The sequence below is a fragment of the Cyrtonyx montezumae genome, unplaced genomic scaffold, assembly GCF_038088225.1.
Source record: "Cyrtonyx montezumae isolate F1298 unplaced genomic scaffold, pur_monq_1.0 scaffold_8, whole genome shotgun sequence".
Lineage (NCBI taxonomy): Eukaryota > Metazoa > Chordata > Aves > Galliformes > Odontophoridae > Cyrtonyx > Cyrtonyx montezumae.
In genome coordinates this window covers 90142961-90164053 of record NW_027072089.1, presented here as the reverse complement: position 1 = coordinate 90164053, position 21093 = coordinate 90142961, and the positions used below count along the sequence as shown (strand labels likewise).

General features: G+C 43.0%; 1 protein-coding gene across 2 annotated transcripts in view; it reads left to right on the top strand.

Annotated features, from left to right (window-relative positions):
* The first annotated feature begins 16306 nt into the window (after positions 1-16306).
* The window catches only part of SLC12A7 (solute carrier family 12 member 7), an 85151-nt gene continuing 80364 nt past the window's right edge, over positions 16307-21093 (top strand). For both annotated transcript variants that reach the window (XM_065753007.1, XM_065753006.1), the window contains exon 1: positions 16307-16507. In XM_065753007.1, the coding sequence (XP_065609079.1) occupies positions 16393-16507 (115 nt within the window). In that variant the 5' untranslated portion in view covers positions 16307-16392. The remainder of the gene's footprint in view (positions 16508-21093) is intronic.

Below are 21093 nucleotides of genomic sequence, written 5' to 3'. Positions count from 1 at the left end.
CCAACTGCCTTGGCACATCGCTATGACGGCTGCTGCCACCTGGGTTGGCTCTATCGGGTTAATCTTATCCAGCACATATTTGATGGCCTCCCCTGGTGTTTGAAACTTAGTGGGAGCTGAACGCAACAGGGCTTTTACCTCCTTGGACGACCTTTGTTGAAGGCAGTCTAAAATAACCGGATTATGGACTGCTCTCGGTAGATATGAGTCCTCCACAGCTTTTTTAAGTCTATTAGCAAAATCCTGAAAGGACTCTGTCGGCCCCTGACTAATTGCCATCCACGGCGTATAAGGTTCCGTGCTTCTGTTAAAGCCAATTCTGAGGCGGCCAACATTTCACCTGGCCGCAAGCGAGCGACCTGCTCTTGCGGTGTTAACAATCCCGCCGCAGCCCCAGTTAATCGGGTGATATCAGACCCGTGGACTGGGTGGTCGGGATCCCCCTGAGCTGTGGCTAATATGCGCTTAAGCTGGCCAATCCATTCTTCCTTCCATACTGTAAACTGAACCAGCTTTAAAACAATCCACATAAGTGCCTCTATGTCATACGGCAACAGCGGGCCAGCTCCTGCCAAAAACTCTAGCGCATTCAACATTAGTGGTGATCCCAAACCTTTTTTCTCAATTGCCTCTACTAAGCGGGCAACACCCTTTGGGTCCAGCGTGACCCAGAGGGGGCCTCCTTCCTCAACCACCACCAGAAGTACAACTGCATCAGATGCAGATGTTCCAGCCAAGGCCTCTCTGATCCCTGTCCAATCAGTGATCTGGGACTGTGACCGCGCTCCGCCCTCAGAGGAGTGGTTCCGAGGGGGGTGGCAGGGATCCGCCTTGCTATGGTTGGGAGTGATAACAGGATCGTCCCGCCCCACTGCGGGAGGTAACGCTGATAGAGAAGGATACAATGGCGGGTAAGGAGATGGAGCCGACGCGGGGGGCGGCGATTCAGCCAGTCGAGGCGGCTCCAGGGGAACCATTTTGTTCTGATCGTCTTCAGGCACCATCTTATTCGAGTCTGACGGTCTTTGTTGCGCATATTTCTCCACGCAATCAACTGTGAAAAGAGAAGAGCCTCCCGACCCCCCTTTACCCCCCGTAACCTTCTCAAGGCTGTCAAGGTTGCGCATAGTGCACGTGAGCTTCCCTTCTTCCCTGGCTCAGGACGCCACAGGCACCACCCTTTCGGCGGAATGTCGCCTCACCGGCCTTCCACGGTCCTGGTTCTGCAGGCTCACAGGCAATGTCAAACTCCTGACAACATCACGTCGGGGTCACCATTTGTTGCCCTTTCCAGGAGTTAATGGCCTATGGATCCAGCCCCACTAGCATCTGCGCAACCGACCTGCCTGGCTGGGGCCAAATGACTGCACTTCACACCAATGTGGTGAACAGCAAATGGCGTTTATTGTTAGCAGCAGCATCCCTATATAAGTTAGGGTCACGTGTGCGCATTACTCCTCCTAAGTGACTCAGCATTTTACTTTCTAAAACTTTCTAGAAGCAACTTTGCAAAAGCAAGGAATTGTCTCCTCTCGCGATATCTTACTCTTTGCCTGTAACAGAAACATACTGCAAAACTAGACCTCTCATTTACATACATAAAAGTGAACCTCTCAGAATCTCTTTATAAGCAAACACATGTATTTACATTTATCTTTGTGTGTATTTTCAACTTGTCTGTATCACAGGGATTGGCAGAGAACTGTAATAGAATTAAATGGAAGAGAGATGAACTATCACAAACATCTTAGGATTTTACACTCAGCATTTTGTAAGAAACTCTTTTTCTAATTCTTTGTTTTTATCTATTTACTGTATTCTTTTATATTACGTTCTGTGATCTACAGAAGCTGTAAACTGGATGGATTTATTGTGTCACTCCTAAACCCGCTGTGGAGTCTACAGACAGATGAAATATTCAAACTTGATGGTGATGGACAAGTTACAAGATAAAGAAATGTTCAACTAAGAAGAACCCTTGGTATTTCACACACATGCACACATGACTAGAATAGCCAAATACTTTACCTTCTTGTTAACACTACAAGAATATTGCTTGATTCAGTCAATACTTGATTTTGGTTTGGAAAGTTTCCTTAATGCTGGGTTTAGGCTACTTAGCACATGAAGAATCAGTTTGTTTGCAAAGATAAACTGCAATTCAGACAAAGGAGAGAAAACCCTAATTTTGCAAATCCACTGTGTTCTCATCAAGAAGACAGATTGAAAAATATGGCATGTAGCTGTCAAGAGTTTTTAATTAGAAGCAGGAGGAGCATGCTTACTTGTAGCATAACAACTTTTTCCTTAGTGTACTCCTTCAGGCTGATCCTAAACATTCCTTACTTGAGGGGATTCAGCTGCGCTTTTCTCAGATCCCAAAATAGTAACCTACATGCATATGATAGAAGCTATGCCCTATTCTTTCTACTGTAACCATAGTACTGTGCAGTACTGAAATCAGGACTCAGTTAGGAAGGGTGTACATAAGGGAACCAGACAGTACTGCTCCTCAACAATAAGGGATTCTTAGTGGACAGAAAGGGCTGCCAGCACTGAGTTAAGTATTCCTTCCTTCTGGGGAAAAACAATTACATATTATGGTGGGGTTTTATTTATTTATTTATTTTATTTTTTGCCAAGTACTCTGTGTCTGCATAATAATAAAACACAGTTAAAGTGAAGTGGTATTAAGGGAAAGTATTATTGTAAGTCTGTTATATTATTGTAATGATTTTACCTGCCATTCATTTGACTGGGTATTGCTCCTTAAATAACTCGTGGCATGTATCTATGTTTTCCTTACATATTAAACATATTGGAGCTTTTACAACAAATTTAAACCTTGGCAATGATTAATCTTCAATACTGCCTCTTTAAGTCTATAGCACTGTGTCTCCTCCCATAAGCTATTGAGAGAGCACAGAGGCTAATCATTCTGTCAGAGGCTGAGGGCACGGTGGCTTTAAGTACTTCTGTGATGAGTGAAATCCAGTGTTTCCTCTCCAGCAGAGAGAAAACATGGCGAAGAGGAAGGGATGCATATAAAAATTATGCTAGTGTACTAAGCAAACTGTTCCTACCATTGTCTTGCAGACAAGTTTGTACCACACTTTTACTAAGAGTGGTTTGAAGATGCACTGCATGACTTTGCTTCTCCATAGAAGAAAAGCTACCCAGATGAAAAGCAGAAAAAATCAATAGCAGGAATGAGGCTCTTATTAAAGCACATATAGAAAATGGAATGAGGCAGTTGTTAAAGAATTTACAGAAAAGGAAAGAATGGAAAAATTAATTCTGCAAGAAATGTGAAACAATACAAGGATGAACAGAAATTAAGACTCTGCAGAGCTCCAAGAAATCAGTGTTGGACTCACCAGAACACAGGTTGGCCTGTTTCATAGGAGGGTTTCATAGGAGGTCTCATTCAGTTTCATCATCAGATAAAGATGGCACGTGTTACTGTTTATATTCTTTTAGTGTTTCCTATAAAACATGACAAGCCACAGGAACTTGGTATGATGGTGTCGACACAACACATAATACCGATAAAGACAGGTAGAAGTAGAAGGAGAAAGAGCAGATGCAGAGGCTGAAGGCAAGAAATAAAACAATAAACTTCTTAATTCCTTTATTTTCTTAAAGAGCAAGTTCTCTTGCAGGTACCTTATTTGGACTAATACAGAATCAGAAGGAAAAAAAAAAGTAGTTTGGGAAGGTCCTCTGCAGCTTTCTACACTAATACAAAACTCCATGAGTAAATCGAGTTCCTAAGGACCTTTTTCAGGCAAGAATCAGGGAGTAGTGAGGGCTGACTACTACCTTTGGGCAGAAGGAAAAGCACTGTAACAAAGCTAGCAGTGCAAAGAGTTTCACTAGCCAGGGCCTGATTTCACAGTGTACAAGTGAGGCAAATAGTTCTAGATCAACGAAGTCCATAGCCAAGCATAGCTGTGATGGAACTATAAGCAAATACACCTCTGACATAGATCAAAAGTCTGACCTCAACTTATATGGAGGCCCTAGATCATGGGCACACAAATGGTTGCATACCAGATGTTGTGGGTGAGTGCAATTAAGGCCTATTAATGCACTCAGGTTCCTGCAGAAAGTTTTGGGTATCACTCAAGATGGAGAAGAATAGAAGCAATAGCTTTCTTTGTTGTGTTTCTTCCTAGATGAATTAGTTAAAACAAAATCATTCCTCAAATAGCCAGCTTTGCTGGCTGGAACAAATTAAGCTGAGTCTCAAATGAAATTAGAGTATTGTGGTCTTTTCAACTATCATGCTGGACAATTCAACAACTTCATGCAGAATTCCTCAAATTAAAACACAATATGTTTTTTCTTTCCATGTTTCTTCTGTAACTTCTAACTGTTGACTGTTGGGACTAGAACCTAGAATAATCAGATCCTTTTCTCATCTAGGGAGTTTCTCATCTAGCTTCTCCTTCTCTGCCTGACAAGACTTGCACTTCGGAAACTTCTGTATTGACCAATCTCAGTTACTGTGTGTAGAAAAGGAAAATCCCTATACCACTCAGAGAATTCCATGTGAAAAACACCGCACTGTGCTTCTCATGTTGGCAATGACTAATTGCAACAATATTCATAAGCTTCCATTTTCATGTGTTCTGACTGCAAGTCAAACAGTCCAATACTTTCCTTCAGATACAGAAAGCTACTTTTGCACCTCTACAGAAATGCCCTTGTTATGAACACCTGGGCAATGGAAACTCTCAAGATGTCTGTTGTGAAGTGCTAAACTGAACCGTATGATTCCAGAGTTAAAAGACTGTAAGGAATTCGGTGATGGCAATGTGATGCTCCTCCTCATAAAGAAGATCAAGTTGTCAACAAACAATCTTAGAACAGTCCCACTTAGCATGATGTATGTGACTCTTAGAAACACTTCTTCGTACTCAGGAAATAAAAAGCACAACAGCTGGCTTTCAATTAGTCACAGCATGAGAAGATTTAGGAAGCTCTAGCCACTAGAAATCAGATTGGAAAAGTGTAAGAGTAAACTTGGACTACATTGCATTCTTTTTAGAGTTACTGTTTCCCAAGTCACAGAACTGTAGGGATTGGAAGTGACCTCTGGGAATCAAATTCAACAGCACTGCTGAAGCAGATTCCCTACAGTAGGAAAGAAAGGACACAGAAAAGTGTTGAGTATCTCCAGAGAAAAAGACTTCACAACCTCTCTAGGAAGCCTGCTCCAGTGCTCTGTAACCCTCACTATAAAGAGGGCTCTTCATCATGTTTGTATGGAACTCCATGTTACAGTTTTTGCCTGTTGCCCCTTGTCCTGTCACTGCACACCACTGAAGAGTCTGCCTCATCTGCTTGTCTCCCACACTTTAGATATGTAAAAAGTCATGAGATCACTTCTCAGCTTTCTCTTCTCCTGACTGAAGTGTCCCAGGTCTTTTGGCTATTCCTTACGAGAGAGATGATCCAACTCCCACATCATCTTTACAGCTCTTCAATGGACTCTCTTTAGAAAATCCCTGTCTTTTTTGAAGTGAGGAGCCCCAAACTGGACACAGTACTCCAGATGGGCTCTCCCCAAGGCAGAGTTGAGGGGTAGGAGAACCTTCCTCAACCTCCTAGCCACACTCTCTTAATGCACCCCAGGATACTGTTTGCCTTCTTGGCCATTAGGGCACACTGTTGGCTCATGGCAAACCTGTTATCCAATAGGACCCATAAGTCCTTCTCCGCAGAGCTCCTCTCCAGCAGCCCATCCCCTAACCTGTATTGATGCATGCAGTTATTCCTCCCTGGGTTTAGGACCCTACATTTGTTGAACACCATAGGGTTCCTCCCCACCCAACTCACCAGTTTACCCAAATCCTGTTGAACAGGACCACAACCATGTGGTGCGTCAGCCATTCCTCCCAGCTATGTACTTTCAGCAAAGTTGCTGAGGGGGGAATAAGTGCTTAAATGAGCTTGGAAGAGTCACAGAGCCATAGACTGGCTTAGAAGGGCCCTTAAAGATCATCTAGTTCCAACTCCCCCTGCAATGGGCAGAGTTGCAGACCTCTAGATCAGCCTGCGCAAGTGTCAATGGACTGTCTGGTCACCCAAAGGTAACCTTCAATCCTACATGCCTAATCTGGAATGATCCTCAGTGTCCACAGCTGCAGTAACCATGCTGAAACTGTAACTATCCGAAGACCTATATGCCTAACAAACTGTACAGTATATGGAAATCACAGTGAAACAATTAAGTAAGTCAGCAACAGCAGCCAAGGTTGTGTTTTTATAACACTAAGGAGGCACCAGTAACAAGTAGTGGATTGGTTGCTCCCACTGCACTACACCATGCATTCACATGCTGGCCACAAGTAGAGTGCATGATCCAGTTCACGGTATAAATAAGGAGGGTAAGGGTGAGGTGACTTAGGCAGAGGACACCATTGCCTCTATGAGGACACCCACAAGATCCTTAGCCAACCAATCCCATACCTTATGATGAATCCGAGATGTGCTGGCCAACTGTCCCTTTGGGATCTCTTGGTGGATTGGTATGTATGTAATAAAATGCTTAAATGCTTGCTTTGGCTGGTTGTGTATGTTAACATGTTTGTTGTTGTTGCTATTGTTTTTTGTTTTTGTTTTTGTTTTTTGCATATGCCTTATCCTCAATTGCAGACACCCTGATACACCAGGATACCATTCAAGTAGTACTTAAAATGTCAACCCCTTTCCTTCCAATCTTCTACCAAAAAAAAGTGTTTGTTTCCTGCACACCTGATCCTTCTGATGTACTTACAGCAGCATGCCTTTATATGTGTCATTCCAATTATAAACATTTCTCGCATCATTTATTATTGCAGTCTTTGTCACTCACAGACTTTACTAAAAATAAGTGTCAGAGCAAATTCTAATCTGCATTCTAATTTGCAAATTCTATTCCATTGCAATTCTATTCTATTCTATTCTATTCTATTCTATTCTATTCTATTCTATTCTATTCTATTCTATTCTATTCTATTCTATTCTATTCTATTCGAATTCTATTCTATAGCAATTCTAATCTGCAAATTCTAATCTGCAACCAAATCAAATGGGCTGTAATACTAGAACTAACTGTTGAGATGTAATCTTGTTCTGCAAATCCTACATATCAAGACTGTTTTTCCTCAAAACAAGATTATCATTTAGCTACTCAGCTCAGTGTCCTGGTTTTAGCTGGGATAGAGTTAACTTCCAAACTTCTCATATGGTGCTGCTTTTTTAATTTAGGATGAAAATAACATTGATAAAACACTGATATTTAGTTGTTACTGATAAGTGCTTAGACTAACTCAAGGATTTCACAGCTTTTCATATTGCTCTTGCCAGCAAGGAGGCTGAACATGCACAAAAATCTGAGGAGGAAAAATCAGGACAGCTCATCCAAACTGGCCAAAAGTAGGTTCTATAACATGTGACACTATGCAGAAGAATAATACCAGGGAGAGTTGGCAGGAGAGTTGACAGTGCTTGAGAACTGGCTGGGCATTGGTCAGTAGGTGATGACCAATTAATTTATGCATAACTTATACTGTAAATTCTTTTATATTTATTACTATTATTTTCTGTCTTATTCAGTATTTCAATAACATATAGGACAATATGAGTAGATATTTATATTGGAGACTTCATCAATATCTTTCTCAGACATTTGAAGTTTATAGCATACTCATTATTAGCCTTAATGTAATCCTTTTCTTTTTTTCTATTTAAACTAGATTTGTTATACTTTCACATCTCCTTATATCTTCTGTTTTCAGACTGTTTATTTTTGAGTGCTGAATTGAAGATTCCACCTGTATCAGTTTTGTTAATAACAGGAATGTCTTCCATCAAGGTTGCTCCACAAGTAATGCCTCCTATTTATCTGCATGGAAACTACAAAATGCAAAGAGCACAATAACACTGTTTGATAGAGCAGATTTTCAGCTACAAAATCATATTTTTGAACATAATTACCAACATTAGCTATAGATTTTCAGCAGCGATGAACACGAGTCTGCATGCCAGGAACTTTTGTTGAGAATCCGGGAGAAAAAGAGAGTCTATATCCTCTGGAAGATGGGACAGGCTACTTGGGGAGACTACAGAGAACTTGCCAAGATTTGCAGGCTGGAAGTTAGAAATGCAAAAGCCCAGCTCAAACTTAGACTGGCTACTGCAGTAAAGGAGAACAGAAAATCCTTTTACAAATATATTAACAGTAAGAGAAGAACTAAGGAGAATTTCTCTCCTTTACTTGATGTGGCAGGGAATGTATCCATGGAGGATAATGAAAAGGCTGAGGTTCTCAATGCCTTCCTCACATCTGTCTTTAATAGACAGAGCAGTTATCCTCAGGGTACTTTTTGCCCTGACCTGGAAGTCTGGGATGGAGCACATAATACACCCCCTGTGATCCAAGCAGAGATGGTCAGAGACTTGCTCCTCCATCTGAACTGCCACAAGTTCATGAGACCAGATGGGATCCACCCAAGGGTGCTGAGGGAGCTGGCAGAGGTGATTGCCATGCCACTTTCTGCCATCTATCAGCATTCCTGGTTATCTGGAGAGGTCCCACAAGATTGGAGGCTTGCCGATGTGATTCCCATCTACAGGAAAGGCCCAAGGAACTACAGGTCTGTCAGCCTGACCTCGGTATCAGGGAAAGTTATGGAGCAGATGATCTTGAGGGAGATCACATGGCACGTCCATGGCAACCAGGGGATCAGACCCAGCCAGCACGGGTTCACAAACAGCAGGTCATGCTTATCCAACCTCATCTCCTTCTATGACTGGGTGACCAGACTGGTAGATGAGGGAGAGGCTGTTGACGTAGTCTACCTGGACTTTAGCAAGGCCTTTGACACGTTCTCCCACAGTATTCTCCTGGGGAAACTGGCAGTCTGTGGTGTGGACAGGTTCACTCTTCTCTAGGTGGAGAACTGGCTAGAGGGCCATGCTCAGTGGGTAGTGGTTAATGGAATTAAGTCCAGCTGGCGTCCTGTTACGAGTGGTGTCCCTCAAGGGTCGGTATTGGGGCCCATCTTGTTTAATATCTTTATTGATGACCTAGATGAAGGGATTGAGTGTACCCTCAGTAAGTTTGCAGATGACACCAAGTTGGGAGGATGGCAAACTGCCTGAGGGTAGGGAGGCCCTTCAGAGGGATCTGGATAGGCTGAATAGCTGGGCTGAGCTCAATGGGATGAGGTTCAATAAGACCAAGTGCCAGGTCCTGCACTTTGGCCACAATAACCCCATGCAATGCTATAGGCTTGGGGCAGAATAGCTTGAAGAATGTATAGAGGAAAGGACCTGGGGGTGTTGTTTGATGCTTAGCTTTACATGAGCCGGCAGTGTGCCCAGGCAGCCAAGAAGGCCAATGGCATCCTGGCCTGTATTAGAAATAGTGTAGCCAGCAGGAGCAGGGAGGTGATCATCCCCCTGTACTCAGCTGTGGTACGGCCGCACCTCGAGTACTGTGTTCAGTTTTGGGCCCCTCCCTACATGAAGGAAATTGAGTCCCTGGAGCGTGTTCAGAGAAGGGCAACAAAACTGGTGAGGGGTCTGGAGCACAAGTGTTATGAGGAGCGGATGAGGGAGCTGGGATTGTTTAGTCTGGAGAAGAGGAGGCTCAGAGGAGACCTTATCGCACTCTACCACTTCCTGAAGGGGGGTTGTGGTGAGGAGGGGGTCGGCCTCTTCTCCCAGATAACTAATGACAGGATGAGAGGGAATGGCCAGAAGTTGCACCGGGGAAGGTTTAGATTAGATTTGAGGAAACATTTTTTCTCTGAAAGAGTGGTCAGGCACTGGAATGGCCTGCCTAGGGAGGTGGTTGAGGCACCATCCCTAGCGCTGTTCAAGAAGCATTTAGATGAGGTGCTAAGGGATTTGATTTAGTAGCTTAGTGGGTAGGGATGGTGATAGGAGGATGGTTGGACTAGATGATCTTGTAGGTCCTTTCCAACCTAATGAATCTATGAATCTATGAATGTATGCCATGCTTATACAAAACTGCACCAGCAGAGGTGACCCACTTTCTCACAGCTGCTATGATGTTGATACTAGAAAAATGTTGCCCACCTAGTCCACCTTTCTTTGGTCTGAACAGGTGGAAGTCAGAAGACACCAAATCCAGAATATACAGTGGGTTTCGTAGGACAGCCCAGCCAAAACTGACAGTGTGCTCCATAGTCTTCCAACTGGTATGGCACCGAGCGCTATCATATTGTAAGAGAAGGACTCTCTTTTTCATGAGCTTGACTCAGTGTTCAGCTTAATCTCCATTGTGATGTAGTGGTCAGTGGATGGTTTGTCCAGGTTCCAGGAAATCCAGAAGGATCACCTCTTTCCTATCCCAAAAGACAGTGCACATCACTTTACCCACTGAGGGATGTGTATTAAACATTTTTCACATGCCACCTCTCCATTAACTGCTGTTTTGATGCTGGCTTGTAGTGGTGACACCATGTTCCATCACTGGTAATGATGCGATCCAGGAAATTGTCACCTTCAGCCTCATTCAATAGGTCCTGGCAAGCTTTCCTGCAGTGTTCTTTCTGTTCCTGTGTAAGCAGTAGTTGGACCCACCTTGTGAAAACTTTGCAATATTCTAACGCTTCCACAATTGTTTCCAAAGCATTGAAGACAATATTCAGCTCTGTACACAGTTCCCTGGTCATACTCTGACAATTCACACAGATGAGCTGATCGAACCACTCTTCATTTTCAGGGCGTGATTGCTGTGCATTACTTACAGAGCAGCTCTCATAAATGTCCATCTAGATGTATCTGCTTGGATTGATGGTGTACCTGCTCCAGGTACAGAATCATAGAATCATGGCTTGAGTTGAAAGGGACCTCAAGGATCAAGCTCCAACCCCACTGCCACAAGCAGTGTTAGCAGCTGCTAGATAAGTACTAGGTCAAGTTGCCCAGGGCCCCACCCTACCTGGCCTTAAATGCTTCCAGGGATGGGGCATCCACTACCTCTCAGGCAACATGTTTCAGCACCTCACCACACTCTCTGTAAAGAACTTCCACCTAACATCTAATTGAAATTTCCCCTCCTTTAGTTTAAAACCATTCTGCCTCATCCTATTACTATCTACCCATGTAAAAAGTTGTTTTCCCTCATGTTTATAGACTCCCTTAAAATTTTGGAAGGCTGCAGTTCTGGAAGGTGTCCCACAGCATTCTCTTTTCCAAGCAGAACAAGTCCATTTCCTTTAGCCTGTCTTCATAGGAGAGTTGTTCCAGCTCTTGGATCATGTTTATGGATCTGCTCTGAACCTTCTCCAAAAGCTTCACATATTTTCTGTGTCCAAGACTTGGATGCAGTACTTCAGCTGAGGCTTCATGAGGGAAGAGTAGAGAAGGACAATCACCTTCCTTGCCCTGCTGGCCCCCCATCTTCTGATGCAGCCCAGAACACTGTTAGCCTTCTGGGCTGCAAGTGGACACTGCTAGCTCACATTAAGTTTTTCATCAACCAGGAACCCGGAGTTCTTCACAGTGCTACTCTCAATTTCTTCTCCCAGTTTGTATATATATCTGGGATTACCTCAACCCACATGCAAAACTTTTGCACTTTGCTTTGTTGAACCTCGTTAGGTTCACAAGGCCCAACGTTTTGAGTTTTTCAAGGTTCCTCTGGATGTCATCCCTTCCTCCTGCTGTATCAACTGCTTTGTCAGCTTGGCATCATCAGCAAACCTGCTGAGTTTGCACTCAATCCAATCATCTGTGTCACTGATAAAGATATTAAAGAGTAGAAGAGGGATAACTTACTAGTAGAGCTGAAAAGCCAACTGAGCAGGTTCATAGCTGGTTACCTGCCAAATGAATCTAAATTCTTCTTTAACCCTCCCACAAGGATGCTTGACCTAACCTGCCTATTATATTATAGAATTAAGAGCAATTCGAAGGAGGTACAGCTCCCTTGAAAAAGAATACAACATTCACTAGTGCATTAACACACGAACCACCCCGCCCCTCCCCTTTTTTTTTATCTTTTTTTACTGTGGGTCTTTAACCAGCCATCAACAAAAGAGTGCATCAAAGCTCATTCTACAAAAATCCAAAAACTCATTTGCCAGTGAAGGCAATTCACGTGTGCCTCTGGAAGGAGTAGAGCCAGGCTCCAGCCCTCTTAGACCTCATTTAAGGGGCTGACTGCCATGGAGGAAGGATCTCTTGTTGGAGATCCCTCCTTTGGGGTTCTTTCTCTGAAAGCCTAGGAGATGGGTGAACATTCATTTTTCCTTCCTTTTGTAACATCTCCTTGTTTGTGCTGGTCCCTTTAACTTTACATTTGGTGAGCATGCCAAGCCAAAATATCAAAATAAAAGGTTTTTTTGTGGAGAATCTTTAAATGGGTCAAGGGGAGAACATCCTCCCTTTGAATAAAACCCTGCCAGGGCATATCCTGGTATTTCTGGGATCCCCCTATTATGAACTCACAACTGTAATTGAAAAATGGTGTTCCTAGCGGGATAGTGGGGATTAATTTCAATCCCCATCCCACATGGCAGATTATTTCTATGGACTAGACAAAGATATTCTTGTCACAGTGTTATCCATGACAGGGGCACAAGGAAAAAAGAGTGAGAGAGGAAGAAAAAACTGCACCATCAATGGCAACGTGGCTGCCTGAGCAGAGGTGTGTGCTCTGAAGGGGAGGGGAAGGAGGAAGGGTATGGAGATAACAGATGCATCTAGGGGAAAAACAAACAAACAAACAAAAACCAAAACAATGACAGCAACGATTTGAAAAGGAAAAAAATCTAACAAAATTGAACAAACTGGAGAGCAAGAGGTATCCAAGGTATGAGAGCCTACTAATAAAACTGCAGGGGAAGCACATGTGCTTTATTTCCATAGCAGGCTGAGAAAAAGTGCGACAGAGTGAACTGCTGGTGTCTGGTCCAGAGCCCCACCCCTCTTCCACTCTCCCTAACTCTTTAACTCCCAATATGATGTCCTGATGTGAAATACTGGTGTCAAAGCCACAATCCCTCCCTGAGCTCAGTTCCGTCTGTGCCTTGTCTTTCCTAATCCCATCTCTGCAAGTCTGGACAGCATCCCTGGATTCTTCCCAGGTGCACACCCTTGCTTCCACTGTCTGTAGTTGCCCCTCTTTACCCTTGCTTTGACCAGCAGGCCCTTGCTAAATCACATTAGCTTCTTGCCTCCCTTGCCTGATTTCTGATTCTGAGGGATGGAGAGCTCTTGCAGTCTCAGAAACGAATCCTTAAAGAGTAGCCAGTTTTGTTCAACTCCTTTGTCTTTAACGGTTTCTTCCCAGAAGATCTCATTCAACAATTTCTTAAACAACCTGAAGATCACTTTCTTGAAGTTCAGGGTCTGGACTCCACTCTTTGCCAGTAGCAAGTTCCTCAAGATCACAAACTCAGCCAGGGTGTGGTTGCTGCAGCCCAGGCTGCCTTTAACAATCTCCTATGCATTAGTGAGGATAATTTCCAGTACCTTCACCTTTGGTTGGTCTATTCACAACCTGAATCAAAGTTATTGTCAATGAACTCCAGTATTCTCCTGGATTGCTTGCATCTCACTATGTTGTCTTGCCAGTGGATATCTGGGCAGTTGAAATCTTCCATCGGGATGAGAGCCTGTGAGTGTGAAACTTTTTTCTTCTTACAAAAGGCCTCATCAACAGGCTTTTCTTGATCAGGTAGCCTGTAGTAAACCCTGATCACCATCTGTTCTTTATTGGTCCTATCCCTAATTTTGACATGCATGTTCTCCACATGTTCCTGACTGTTTCTCAGAGCTCCTTGCAGTCTATTAACACAGCCCTTAACACAGAAGACAACACCTGCCACCCACCCCTCCTTCCTTGCCTATCCCTTCTAAAAAGTTTATAGCCCTCTGTAGTGGTGTTCTATTCATGTGAATCATCCCACCATGTTTCTGTAATTGCAATGAGATCAAAGTTTTGCAAGTGCACCACGATTTTCATCTCCTCTTTCTTATTTCCCATCTTGCCACATAAAAAGATTGCAGTAGTCCAGAGTATAACAAGTTGAGAGATTTGGGGTTTATATATACTACAATATATTATTACTATGTTATATACACAATTCTGATGTAATGTTTCATTAATTCATCATTAATGATGTAATGCATTGTTTCCAACACTGTGCATTTTAGACACAGATCCATACAATGTCTTAATCTCATTCTGTCTTTGCTTTTTTTTTTTTATTATTATTTCTTATTCCTAGAAAAGTAGAATCAGGATAAGTGATTGTTAAACCTGGCATGTGTTGCAACACTATTTCTCTCATGTTATTTGAAAGGAAATTACAAGGAAAAGCAAAGTAAGAATGGAGTTTATTTTCCCATTCTCTGGTCCATATTGGGCAAAAAGAAATTGAGAGGCTTGTAAATCACAGCTGTCATTTTACAGGTTATCCCTTATAATTGGAGACCACACACAACCCTGTTTGATCTTAACATCCTTGCTCGGTAGAATTATTCTTCATCATATGGATCTCCATGTTTACAACAGAAGAGAGCTGTAAAAGAAAGTGATCCCTCCACTCATTCATAAGTTGTTTGTTTCAACCTTTCAAACTTTCTTTTTTCTTTTTTTTTTTAATCTTAACCTTTTCTAGACATAAAAGTTGTATCAGGTTCAATCAGAATTGCACACTTCAGTCCTAATTTCTCACCACTCTAACATCTGTGATATGGTTTTTATCTTCTTCGTTGTACATGAGTTTCTTTGTTTCTTCCAGTGTTATTCTTAAGCACCAGATGGATGGTACCTAAAAATTACCAGCTACTTCAGGTTTTTCTTTCAGTGTTCATATATGATCCCATGGACACAATTCAACGTGTTTTGAAGAGAGAATTATTATGCTTATATATATATATATTTTAATTACATTTGTCAGTAAAATTTATTGTTTCTGGTTTCTTAGTACCATTAATGTTGATAATTACTTGCACCATGATGAAATTAAAGTAAAATGTGCTCCAAAATAACACTGAATCTGCTGTCACTAACAAAGGCAGTATTCCAGTCACTTTCTGGAGTTAGGAAAAGCACAGAAGGACAATCTTAAGACAAAGTCCTTTTTCACGCAGCTATGTTCTCACTGCTGTAGTTATACCATAGTTTGAATGGGGGGAGATCTACCAAGACCATACTAAATATTAAACTGTTCTGACTCTTTCCCTCTTCTTTTCTTGCTGACCTACTATGAGCCCTACTGCCTCCAGATCTGTGACTTCACTATCATCTTTGGTGGCCAGAATCACTTTCCCCACCTGTTTCTTTGGAGGTCTGCACTCAATCAGTACATTAGGTAGATATCCCACTGAGGTATGGGACCCACAAGCCTATCAGAGTCCCATTACAAAAGACATTAAGTCCTTCTGCTCTGTTATAGCATTTGGCTGGGAGGTGTGAAGAGCAGGAGACAAAACAAAAACCAAAACAAAACAAAAAAACAAAGGCTCTAGTTTCCAAACCTGCTTTTACCACTTTTTTCCTTGCACTAGGAAGGAAGTTTAGGGTAATCTAGAGCAACAGCTCATCACTAATGCTACATTGGAAAAATATATATACATATATATATATATATTTTATTAGCCCATCCACTGATTCCTGGAATTTGCTTCACTCTGGATCAAAGCTTATATGCTCAATCTAGCATGGATCATGGAGTTTTCTGCTGTCCTCAGCAATGCACAGCTGTTGTGTAGAGCAGATTTCAGGGAACCATCTACATCTGATAATTCCAAAGTGTGCAGAAGACTTTCATTCTCCAAAAGTTGATCTGCAAAGCTCCTACTTAGGACTTATGAATAGCATCATCCCCTAGAGGGTCAGTGGCCTACAGGCTGGCCCTACTTTTGTTCAGAAGATAGTTTGTCTGCTGCAAACTGAGAAGCAACAGTCTGGCAGTCCTAGCACTGCAGGCACGTGCGTAAACCAAGATCCGACAGAAGAGAAATAGATTTTTTTTTTGTGCCCAATAGCCATAGCTAGAAAGCAAACAAAACCAAATAATCCAGTTTAGCTTTCAAGCACTTAGACAGTCACACCTTCCTCAGGCTGTTTTCACAAAGGCACTCAGCTGGTCCTACTTCTCTCGCCGGTACATATACACATCGTTTTCCCTTCCCGCGCGCACCACCTAGTGGCCCTTGCCTTTCGCATTAGAGCCTCGGCCTCAGCGCTTCCAGTCAAGAAAGGGGGCGGTGGCTTAGTGTTTGTCACCTCCTCCTGCTGCCTGAGGAAACGGCTCTCACGTGAGGGAGGCGGTAGCGCTAAGCTTATCCAGCCCGCTACCTTTGGAGGAGGTGCTGTTGTGTTCCGGGAGCCGTGCGCGGCTCGGCGGCGCGGAAATGCCGACCAACTTCACCGTAGTGCCGGTAGAGGCGCAGGGCGAGGAGCGGGACTTGGCGGAGCGGGATGCATGGCGACGGGAGGAGGAAGAGGATAACAGGGACCGGGGCTCCGGTGAGGGAGGGGAGCAGGGCGGTGCCGCGTCTCTGCGTAAGAGGGAGCGAGGTTCCTGTTGCTACTGGGTTGTGCGAAGTGGGCCGGATCTCTCCGGGGGGGCCTGTACCGGCTGCTGGAGTGGATGCGTTTCCTTTCCGTAGCGGGTGGTGTTGGGTCTGCCTAAGCAGGTGAGGAAGTGCGCTTTGGGAGAGGGTGAAAGTCCAGTGCCAGGGGTGGGTGAGAGTTCCTTCCTATTTCCACGCGGTGTTGCAGCCGCTGCTGGCCGGGACGAGGAAGTGCTCCTGGGTCAGCTCGGGACTAGCGCTTTTGGCGGTCCCAGCAGCGCGTACCGGCGCTGCGGCCCTCGGGGCGGTGAGTCAGGTATCCGTATGCCTCTGCTTGCTGAGGAGAACAGGAGTAACTAGCGCCGCAGGCAGGCGTAAAAGATGCGTCTCTGTTTAAAAGTCAAGTTCTGCTGGAGTATGCTAGAGAGAGAGGCAAGAGGAAAAGTTTCTGGCCGTGGGGAAGAGGGTAATCGTACCTGGTTTGTTTCAGGGCCAGCCGTGTGCCTTTACACCAGCATCCATGTCTTATTAGATGAGATAGTAGCATCAGGCACCAAAAACCTCTGTTAGAAGCCTTGCCTTCTGCTAGGCCTCGCCCCTGAAGTTGCCTGAGTGAGTGGAATGGAGCCTGAGGTGAAGCTTTGTGATGTTGTAAGCAGGACACTCTCCAGGGTAGCCTGTTCTGGATCAGGATAAATACTGGTCTACGAGCAGTGGTGGGTAAAATAAGTGCTTTTCTCACTCAGGCAATAAGGCTCGTCTAGGGAAGCAATAACTCTTCCTTCAGCTGAGAAGCCCTGTTTCCTCTTTCTAGAGGATGTCGCAGCAGCAATTCCAAGTATTGTCCTTGAACTGCTGCTAGCAGCACAAAAACTGGTTGAGTCCTACACAGTATTTTGGACACTGTATTTCAGTCAAAACATGTTCTGAGCCTAAGTTCTGTAAGGGAGACTAAATGCTCTACTCAAGTTGAGGCTTGAGGAACAGTATGCTTAATGTTTCTGGAGGTATTATATGGATATGAGTACTATGTAAACCTGTAATGCATAAGATTGTTAGATTAATGCGTTGTAGTCAAATAGTCATCCTTAGCTCATTCTTACGACAACTTAAAAAATCCTAAAATATGAAATTTGTTAATATTAAAAGGCAGTGTGGTTAAGCCCATCTAAAGGCTTATGCTAAACTGGCAGAACACAAAATTCATACAGTGGGGAAAAACATGCTTCTCCTGTTTGTGGAGGTGAGCGAGTGCCACGAAAACATAATTGATTGCTAGAGTTGTAACAAGGTTGAAGGAGGATACAGCAAATATGGGAGTAAGAAAAGAGGTGGGATGGGACATTTCTCTTTGGTTCATCCATAGTCTATCTACCCTATATGATCTTACTGTTTGGGCTATATAGGATTTATATATCTGTTTTAGTTAAATCATTTGATGCAAAAGGTGAGTAATTGTTCTGGAATTGACTTGACTGCAGTAGTCATTTCTTTTGTTTGGTTCTTTTTCATGTTTTTTGCTGCTTTTTTTTTAATTGTTTTAGAAGTAAGCAGAAACAGACTGTAAGCCATTGGATCACCAGTAAAATATTTCTGGTGATAAATTATCAAGATACTGATGCTGGGAAATCTGACAAAGTAACTTGACACAACAATGCAATATATCAAGCAGGTATTCCCTTTATTACAGCGCTGGGTGCATGGGGGATCTCTCCACCAAACATGCACACCAAAGAGAGAAACGAATACATATTTATAGGTATAGCACATGCATATTCATCACATTCCAAACTCTGGTTACCAAGGAAATTAAACCTAAGGGTCAATTTTGCTGTAAGTTTCAAACCTTGAAGGGGGAGAGTTCCTCGTTATTCCTGAAGGGAGACACCTATTTGGTTATCTTGTTGGGACAACAGGATGTCCATCCTGCTTTCTTATCGACGAGTTTATTAGTTTGATTTATGCCCACCCAACACATCTGGCCCAACAGATAAATCAAAAAGGAGTAGCACCTTTGTATCTGGATGATTTGCAGCTCTCTTTACTGTAGAGAAGCTTTTATCATGATTCAATCCCCCCTTTTCAATATAATTGGCAAATTCTTTTGCCTATAGCATACTACTGTCCATTACTGCTTTCCTGAAATATTTCCCAGATTCTACTTGGTGGTTTATGCAATTTCTTTTCCAGGTAGCATAGTCATCTGGGCTCCTTCGACCAGATAAGACATTGCACACATATACAAGTTATCACTATAAGAATGAACAGCACAACTATTGCTACAGTTGCTTTAGCCAGGCTAAATTAGGGAGCCAGTTAGTGAGCTTATTCCGTAAGTCTGTAAAGCCAAATGAGGTATCATCTTCCAAATTGCCTGTATGTCAGTTTCTACCCGTTGATCTTGGTCCACATAGGCACAACAACTTGGATTAATTATTGTACAGACTCCCCCCTCCTTCATAGTGTTTTTCATTTATGCTGTCCCCATTTCCACTATGGCTAAATATCTTTAGTCTGAGGGTCACTCACTTTCACTTTGCTTCCTTGTTGCTATCTAGCTGTTTCATTATCTCCAGTTACCATCCCAGAGTTACCATATTCTCAGCTGCATCCCAAACCTACCAGATTTCTCCATCCAATGTTTACTGGATTTGTTCTATCATTATTTCTGTCTATAAAAGTGGGCCGTGTGTTATTAATGACCAATAAGTCAAATTTTCGACCCAATTTATGCTGCTTTTCTTCCCCATACTTGCAGCTTCCCCCATCTTTTGCCATCTGATTTGTCACCCAATTTGGTATTGTCCAATTTAGTGCAGCTACTCCATAAACTGGCACCCTTCCCTCCCCTCTGGGAAGGGCTGTACATACCCAACAATCTGAGACATTCGAAGCTTAACTAGGCTTTTCAGTTAACTTATTCTCTGGCCAGGCTAAAGCAAAAGTTAAATATATACATATTTAAATGTATACAGGATACATAAATATTAAGCATTTTGTTTCCTTATTGTAAGTTTCAGAGGTCCTTTGGGGTGGCTGTCCACTCGGTGCCTGAGGCCTTCTTAATCCACGCAGGTGCCTCCTTGATCTTGATTGCAGTGTGGGTAGTGAGTAAGACTTAATACGGCCCTTCCCACTTTTCTTCCAGTGAGTCACCTGAAAAACTTTTAATCCAGGAGACTGGGTATATATTAATCAATTGGATTGGGTGATCTAGTCTCCTACATCAAGTGGATAGTACCCCCTTATTAATTTTCTGTAGCTGATGTCCCAGGGCGTGCACGTATTGCCCTATTGTACTTTCTCCCATCTGCTTGAGGTCCCCTTTCTCAAATGTTTGATAAGGCCTACCATACAATATTTCAAAGGGACTTAATCCTTCCCTACTTTGCGGTTTAACCCTTATCTGCAGGAAAGCTACAGGAAGAGCTTGATGCCAATGGAGACTAGTCTCTTGGCATATTTTGTCTATTTGTTGCTTAAATAGATAGTTCATCTTTTTTATTTGACCCCTTGCCTGCTTGCCTGAGGCCTATAAGGGATATGTAATTTCCAATCAATTCCCAGAAGCCTGCTGACTTAGTGCACTATTTTTTCACAAAAATATGTGCCCCTATCTGATGATACCACATCAGACAACCCAAACCTAGGTATTATCTCACTTAATAGTATCCGTGATACCTGCCTTGCTTTATTTGTCCTTTGAGGAAAGGCTTCTGGCCACCCAGAAAAAGTGTCTGTTAAAACCAGCATATATCGATACCCTCCTTTTCTAGGGAGTTCTAAGAAATCTATCTGCTACTGTTGTCCGGGAATGTTCCCTTTCCTGATAGGCCCTTCTTGTACCCTGTTCCTGGTACTAGGATTATACAATTACTTTCTTCCAATACTTATTAAAGTGTCTGCCCCGCTGTATGTTCCCTTAGAACTAATTTCCATAAGACACTAAAGGGCACGACAGTGCATCCATATATGCCCATCCATCACTTTGTTCCTTTCCTTCTAAATTATTAATTAAATTCCTGTCTTCCTCAAAATATTTTACAGATTTTGACTCAGGTTAATCAATTTTAAGTTTACCATCTGGAATTAAAGGCAGTTCCCTTCACCTGCCTGTCCTGCTGCTTGGTCTGCCACCTTATTTCCAGTTCCCTGTACAGTGTTACCACTCTGATGTCCTTTTCAATAGATGCAAGTTTTCAATCCTTGTTCTTTCCAAATGGTACCGTGAGCATGTACTACCCCAAATGCATACTTAGAATCTGTCTACATATTTAAAGCTCTCATCGAGGCAGTTATTTCAGCCTTCTGAGAGGAAGTCCCCGCAGGCAGTGGTTTTGCTTCGATTACCTTGTACTGCATATCTTGTCTTATGGATTGTGTCTCATAAAGCCGCTTCTGTCGATGAGTCCAGGAATCCTCAGCACCATCCAGTGGATCTTCCTTTAGGTCTGGCTGACTGGCATAGACAGTCTCCAAGTAGTCATACTGCTGGATGAGAGGTAGCTCTCCATCAGTGTTCTTGGTGCTCAGCAAATT